The sequence below is a fragment of the Furipterus horrens genome, unplaced genomic scaffold (assembly GCF_987537825.1).
Source record: "Furipterus horrens unplaced genomic scaffold, mFurHor1.1.pri manual_scaffold_17, whole genome shotgun sequence".
In the NCBI taxonomy this organism is placed as follows: Eukaryota; Metazoa; Chordata; class Mammalia; order Chiroptera; family Furipteridae; genus Furipterus; species Furipterus horrens.
This window is the reverse complement of record NW_028327187.1, coordinates 108957772-108965560: the sequence shown is the minus strand read 5'-3', so window position 1 is coordinate 108965560 and position 7789 is coordinate 108957772. Positions and strand designations below refer to the sequence as shown.

At 39.8% G+C, this 7789-nt stretch overlaps 1 protein-coding gene across 3 annotated transcripts in view; it reads left to right on the top strand.

Moving 5' to 3' along the window:
- The first annotated feature begins 262 nt into the window (after window positions 1–262).
- The window catches only part of RPS6KA3 (ribosomal protein S6 kinase A3), a 110426-nt gene continuing 102899 nt past the window's right edge, over window positions 263–7789 (top strand). For all 3 annotated transcript variants that reach the window (XM_090265341.1, XM_090265342.1, XM_090265343.1), the window contains exon 1: window positions 263–351. In XM_090265341.1, the coding sequence (XP_090121467.1) occupies window positions 283–351 (69 nt within the window). In that variant the 5' untranslated portion in view covers window positions 263–282. The remainder of the gene's footprint in view (window positions 352–7789) is intronic.

Sequence of the window (7789 nt, the reverse complement as noted above, 5' to 3'; positions counted from 1 at the left end):
GCTGTAGTCCCCGCGGCGGAAGGAGGAGAGGAAGAAAGGGGCGAGACCCGGTGCCGGGCAGCGCCGCGAGGCTCTCTTGGCGCGCGGGCGTCTGCAGCTGGGCGCGCGGTGCTCGAGGGTCGGTGTCTACGGCGAGCCCTCTCCTCGGCAGCCGCCGCTGCTGCTGCTGCTGTTGCCGCCACCGCCGCCGCTGCCGTGGGGCTCGGGCGGCGACTGAGTGGGGCCGGCCGCGGGGCGGGCGGGGAGGGAGGAGGCGGTGAAGGCGGCGGGCCGGGGGGGAAGATGCCGCTGGCGCAGCTGGCGGACCCGTGGCAGAAGATGGCTGTGGAGAGCCCGTCGGACAGCGCAGAGGTGAGTGCAGCCCGGCGGCCGGGGCCGGCGCGCCCCCTCCCCTTCACCCCGCCTGCTGGCTCTCCTCCCCGGAGCTGGCCACTGGACCCCTTCTTCTGCCGCTCGCGTGTATCCTCGCTCCGGGATCCCGGTTCGGGTAGTTGGGATTTGTCTGTGTGCCCTTCCATTCCACCCACCCGTACCCTCCCCTCCCTCGCTCAGGGGGCTGTGGTTTGGTGGCGCGTGGGGTTTGTAGTGGGCGCTGGAGCTTTGCAAGAAGCCGATTTTAATCAACTTTGCGTGGGGGAAGCGGGAGGCGGAGCGGGGTTTTGCGAGGAGTTGGGAAGTTTGGCCCTGCGTGGCTGGGGTCTTCCGTGGACCTTGGTGGCTTGGGAGATGAGTGAGGGATATGGATTGGGTTCATTGGGGAGGAGAGGCTCTTCTTGAGTCCGGCCCGGGGAGAGGGTTGCTGCGGGGAGACGAGCGCGCGGGGGCAGGAACCGCCCAGGGCAGGGTTAGCGACCTGTGAGGGTTTCGGGTAAGGGGTGCAGGACAGGCAAGGGCTTTTGCCTCCCCCCATCTGCCGCAGCGGTTTCTGCTGCTGCAAAGGAGAAAGTGGAAGCCTGAGGTCCTCACCGCCCCCCTCCCCCGTTTCTGAGGTCGCTAAGCTGGAGGACCCCGTTCCTGCGAGTTTAACTTGAGTTTCCTGTCCGTGGAGGTGAGAGGGTGATGATATTCAAGGAGGTCAGCAGCGCCGTAAAAGGCTTTCTGGTTTTCCTCGCCCGAGATCTGGTGACCGTCCCTGAGACAGCCGCCCGAATGCCAAAAGCCCAAAGATACCCAAACAGGACAAAATAGAATTTCCCCGGACACACCATAGCACCAAGCTTTTCGCAGCCTCCCCTGTCCCAGAACCAACTCGGGGTCTGCGAAAATAACCCAGACAAGACCCATTCCAGGGCTTCCGCGCTCCTCCACGGAGTGGAAAATCAGTTCCTGATGGTGGCGCGTCTGTGAGTCTTCCTTCTTGACTTTTTGCTGTGTTCTTTCCCCGCAGCGGACTTTGGGGGATTACAGGATGATAGGCTGCGTGTGTGTAATAGTTACTGTGTGAGTGACCCCATTTCTGGAAAGCATGACTGAAACGCGGGGGTGGAATGGGGCAGGCTCTGATGAGTGGTGTACTTGGCGGCAGCCGCTGCCCTGCCGGCCTCCGCAGTGTGAGCGGCGGATAGGGTTACTGGTTACGTCAGTTACGACCGAGGCTCAGTTTGATCTGAGATGCGGGACACAATGTTCGGGAATAATGGTGGGGAAGGGGAGAGTGATCAGTTCAAATCGCTTCTCAGTGTTTTCCTAGTCACCTCCACTGCTGTATGAAATGTTTACTTGCTCTGCTCAATGCAAGTAGAGTTGTAATAGTGTTTAGGATTGGTACTTGGTATTTTGCGACTTGGATCACATTTTAAAACCCTGCACTAAATGCTGCTCTTTAATAGAAAAGACATTGATATATGCTACCGAATTTTTTTAAAAAAGGAAATCATGCTTTTAAGACTGACAAAATTACGAGAATTTCATTTAAGATTATGTTAGCCAGACTAATACTCTAAATCTTTTATAAGAAAATCAAATTTAGAATGTTTAATCATTCTTTGAATGGATAGTATGAAAAATAGTATTCTGGGGCTCTTTTCATTTTTTTCCTTCAGAAATTTTTTCATTGCGTGGTATACGTAAAAGGTTAATAAAGTACAGCCTCAAAATGCTAACCTTGTGAAAAGAAATTTAATGTGCTCCTCAGCCTGATTTTTAGATAAAATGTTAACATTTGCAACTCATAATCAGTCCACATTTCTGCTTGGCACATATCAATGTGTAAGAAAAAATTTTAATTCCATCTTATCCTTTTTCTGTATATCATACATTTGGATAAGGAAAGCACAAAACTGATATTTCTTTAGGATACTATATGCCAGACACTATTCTACATACTATTTCATTTTATCCTTCTTATAACCCAAGAGAGTAGAATTATGATCCCCAGATTAAGAAACTGAATCTCAGAAGTTAAGAGCATAAATATTATAAATAGTAAATGGCAGAGCCATAATTCAAAGCCAGGTAGATATAATTTATATGCTTTGCTTTATATTAGAGTAGCTGCTTCAAATCCTTTGTGGAAAAATTCATGGTATAAATAAATAAGCCTGTAGTTGGAGATCATGTATTTTTCAGAAACAATTATGGTACCTATTATAAGAGGTCTCATTTGTTAAAGCCTAGCTATTTCAGTTACTGTCATGGTTTCCAGAGCCTGGCAGATAGGATTACACAATTTACCACTTTGAAAGAACTTTCTTGATATTCTGGCATAAGTTGTGGCAAACAGAGCCAGTGTTGCCTAGGTTTATTAAAACTAGATTTTAACAAATAGCCTTTAAATATTTTATTGCTTTTGGTTGTTCAGCTGTTTCAAGTAAATTGCTTCTGATACCAATTTGAAAATATTGAAGCCAGTGAGGAAAAGGTTAAGAATTTTCATTCAGAAGTCTACTGTTGGACTTAATATTATGCCTACTATTGTGCCTTCTCCTCCCCAGCAAATTTGCAGCAGAGAATAATTGTATTTTACCAGACTAAAATTATTTTTTAAATAGTCATTTACTTGAGTAGATAATCAAAAATTTTCTCTCCAGGCTAAAAGATTTCAGGGTTGGTCTCTATAAGAATTGTGTGGTCTCATCCCTAGTAGAACTCTTGAAAGCAGAAACTTTTTTTCTCTGCAGCTTCAGCACTTAACACAGCGCCTAGCATATACATATTATGGATCCAGTAGATGTTGCTGAATGAATTATGAAGGTCAGGAATAGGGTTATTATCAGTCTTATCTCTGTTCTTCTGTTAATCTTACACTGAAATATGAACAATTTTAAATCACCTGAGCATCTCACCAAAAGCACGGGAGTTTCTTGATTCATTTAGCGGGCCTTCCTGCTTCAAGACCTCACATATGTCTCATAGTACTCAAAACAAAACAAAAACTCTTGTGGTTGAACTCAAACATGGGTCAGAACATGATAGGCTAGAATAAGGCTGAATGTTTAAAGAAGCAAATTTAGGATAATAAAGGAAATACTATGTTAACAAAGTCAAGGTTGGTACAAGATTAAAAGGAAATAGCTTTCTAAATAGTCCAGGTGAATTCAGAATTCTTTAAGGAGTTATTTAAAGATGCTAGGATTTTTAAAAAAAATATTTGACTGTTTAGGAGATGGATTTTAAAGAATTGTGGCTATTCTATTCTACAGATTCCTTGCTACTGCCATCATGGACAATATTTACTAAATCATAAGTATGACCTAAAGTGATACTTTTTTTTTGTCAGTTTCAGTAGAGTAAGGATAAATGATAGTAAAGTTAAATATGAACAATTTTCAAAACTAAAAGAGGTTATTTTTGCTTTATAGAACTGTGTTATATAAAAATAGCCACCTTGAATTCCTTTAAATAACAGGTACCCATCGTGCATTGAAAAAAACATAGTAACTGTATAAATATTTTCCTTATAAAAGATGAGACCCTTGTGTTAGAAACCATCTTCAGTGGTTGTGCAGCCATTTTTAACCTCAAAGATTATATTGGCTTCTATATTATTTTTACTATATCGATATTAGATTTCTTATATTTCATCTGTAGGGGAAAACATTCTATTAAAGTATGATCATTGATTTTGCAAAAAAAAATGTTTTATTAAGTTTCTTTTCCTTTTCCTGTTTCATTTTTACCACCTTTCAGGTTTTTTTCTTTCCCCCAAGTGAAGATCTGAGGAGAGGACAGGTACTGTTACATGTCAACTGTCAAGTAACTGTGACACATTACTGAACACTTCATTGTTTTCAGTGATTATAATATAGGATGTCAATATTTGTTAAACTAAAATTCAGGGAAGTTTGCTTTATTTTGGTAGCTTGATCTTATACTAATAGGGTTGACCCAAAATGTGAAACTTCTTTGATACATTTAAATTTTAAGATAAAGAGATAAACTTATCTAATTAAAGAAATAAGTATAGGCAGACTTTGCCTTTTCTTCAGTATGTTTCTGGAAATCACAATGAGTATTATCTATTTTATATAAGAAGACTAGCATAATTGGGATGTGTACTGTTGACCAAGGATATGACATTTAGTAAATTATGGAATAATCAAAAATATAGCAGATCATTTATCAGAAGTCTGAATTGCAGAAGAGTTGTTCTTAAAATTTTTTTTTTAATTTATCCACTAAAAAATTCATACCGTCATGGTCATTCACAAGATTTGCTCTTAAGTTCCATGCTCAGGGTACATGTGATCTACTAGACTGGGAATGATGGGTGACGTCAAGTGGCCAGGTTTGCCAGTGCAGACCACAAGCTTTAGATACAGTTGTTCGGATCGCAGTATACAGTAGTGACATCTTGGTGGTCTCTTCGTGGTAATAAATGAGTGTGACAGTGCCCAAGTGTATATGTGCTTTGGTAGATAACATGTTTTAAAGCATTGGAATGGAATTGTACACATATATGTTACATATCCTATTCCCCAATTCACATAATAGAAAGACAAAACAAGCAGCTATATTTTAAATCTTGGCATTAGATGCCCCTTCCCTTTCATAGTTGTTACAGTTTCCTGTATCATTTACGTGGAACATTATCAGATCTCAGATATTCCAGTTTGTCAGTTTAATACCAAGTAGCATAAAAGCAAAGGTACAAAAACTATAAATCTTAATTGTTAAGTAAAATGTGTTAACAAAACCAACACAAATATACTATATACATTTTATAAAACAGATTCAAGATAAAATGTATACATATAGAACATAACTATTATTTGATACATTTGACTTATTTTGAGCAAATACATTAGTTATTAGCAGTTAAGTTATTTCAATTTTGCTTATCTCCTTAAGATTAAGGCATTTTGTGGGATAATTTGGATGTATGGTAAACTGTTAAAGAACATAGCTTTGGAGTCATAAAGACCTGGGTTTGAGTCCTGGCTCTGCCTCTGAATAACTTTGTCAACTTATGCAAGTTTTTTAATGTCTCTATGTTTCAACATTCTAGTGTGTAAAATAGGGATGAAAATAATATCTACCTCATGGGGTTGTGGTGAGAATTAAATGAAAAGCACTTGATTCAGTACCTGGTTTAAGTGTTATTTAATAAGTAATGGTTATAATGAATCATCTCTGAGGAAGTTCTATGTTTTTTCCGAGTTAAGCAGAACAATTAAAAATAATTTGTTTGAGCACTGGCCAGTGTGGCCTAATCCCATAAACCGAAAGATTGCAGTTCGATTCCTAATTTCTGATCAGGGCACATTGCCTAGGTTGTGGGTTTGGTTCCCAGTGAGGGTACATGCAAAAGGCAACTAAGGATGTTTCTATCACATCAATGTTTCTCTCCCTCTCTCTGTCCCTCCCTTCCTCTCTGTCTTAAATCAAGAAGCATGTCCTCAGGTGAGGATAAAAAAATGATTTGTTTGATCTATTTAAACAAAGCCATTATAATATCTGAATATAATTGTAAGGGTAAGGTGAACAGATATCTCCCGAGTCTTGTCCTTTTTTGTATTGTTACTGTCTGTGATATTGTCTTTTTTTTAAAGATTTTATTTATTTATTTTTAGAGAGAGGGAAAGGGAGGGAGAAGGAGAGGGGGAGAAACATTGATCAGCCAGCTGCCTCTCATACTTGCCATGAGCAGGGACCAAATCTGCAACCCAGGTATGTGCCCTCACCGGGAATCAAAACCAGCGACCTTTCGCTTTCCCAGATGATGCCCAACCAACTGAGCCACACTGGTCAGGGCTCTATTGTCTTTAAAGGGAGAAAACAGATAAAAAATATTTTGAAGAATATGTTTGGAAGAAGGAAGAAAGGAAAGCGCATTCACATTTCAACATTGCTCAAGTTGGAATATGTCTTACAATCCATGACATGCCACTAATTAGGAGTAGGCTTTTCCCTTGGTGGTGCATAATAGTGTATCTTACACATGATGGTGTCGTGTAATCAGTGAAATGTGGTATATCCTGTATGTCAGCCTCTTGAAGGGAAGTGTGTCCCTGAAGAAATGAATGAAGTCAATGCATAGCATCAATCGGTACAATTTTAACCTACTTTCTAAAATGTACTAACAGAAAATGTGTACATCTTGAAAATTTTAGGATCAGTTTTCTGTTAATTTTATTTTAGGGACAAAAATTGTTATGGTACACCTCCTTGCCCATTACTCTAAACTCCTTTGTTGTGGTTTTTTGAATATGCTATGAGTAACTAGATTTTCCTGTTTAGAAATATACACCTTTGAATTTGATCTATTATATGGTATTGATACTAAAGGAACTTTAAGTAGTACTTACAATATTTTTAACTGAAAAGTCTCTGGAAATGTTAAAGGTGTATCTGTACCCCAATGATCATCTCTCCCCCTCAAAAAGAAACAAAGGAGCATGGCATAATCAAATAAAATTGGGAATTGTGTAATTAAACAGGATTTGACCAGCATCTTTTACTGCATAACTTCTTAGAACTTTTAAGATGATATTGTACCTGATTAATTTGCAAAAAGTATATAGCCCCAGCATTTGAGATTTGATGTCAGAACCCCCTTTTTCTGTACCATCTGTAAAGTCTCAAAGGGCACAAATGCTTTGCGGAATGCAGTTTTGGAAAGTCCAATAAGTAGAAGTAACATGATCCAGTATTGCCTGGATATGAGCCGTTATGTTTAATGGATAGGATCAAAGCTTTTTTCTTTAACTGTCAAGGGTTTTTGTTTCATTTTAAATTGAAATTTTTGTAAATTAAGATGTACAACAATTGTCCATCTTAACAGTGACCTAAGAATTTATAATTTAAATAAAAATTTTAAATAATAATAACTTTTAAATTCAATGTTCTGAAAATTAATGGCCACTTTCTACCTTAATATCAAACTAATTGCCCCTGCTAAAATGGCCCCTACATTGACTTGCTCTGTAACTTGTCTAATATTCATATTTTTAAAGACTCTCTTATCATTTGCTACTTTATGCTGCTGTCAGTCTGCCTCCTTCTCCCATTCTTTTTCTTTTAATTAATTGCTTCTAACTTTCAGTTACTAGAAAACAGATAGTCAGGGTTAATGATATTTTGATGCAGCCATATTCAACATATCATAACAGAATGGCTCAATTACTACTGTTACCCAGTCTGCATATTTACCTTCCTCTCTTGAAGGTGTCTGCTAGGAAGGAATGTGAGTGAACTAAAGAATAAACAGCTAGAAGACCAAAAGCTAGCCTGCCGCCCCACCTGGAGTCAGGTCTCCACATTGTCTTTTAGGGAGTTTGCAGGAGGGTGGAGGTGAGGGTCATGAAATAGTGCTAGTTTCCTGAATATTAGATATCCAACACTTACGTGT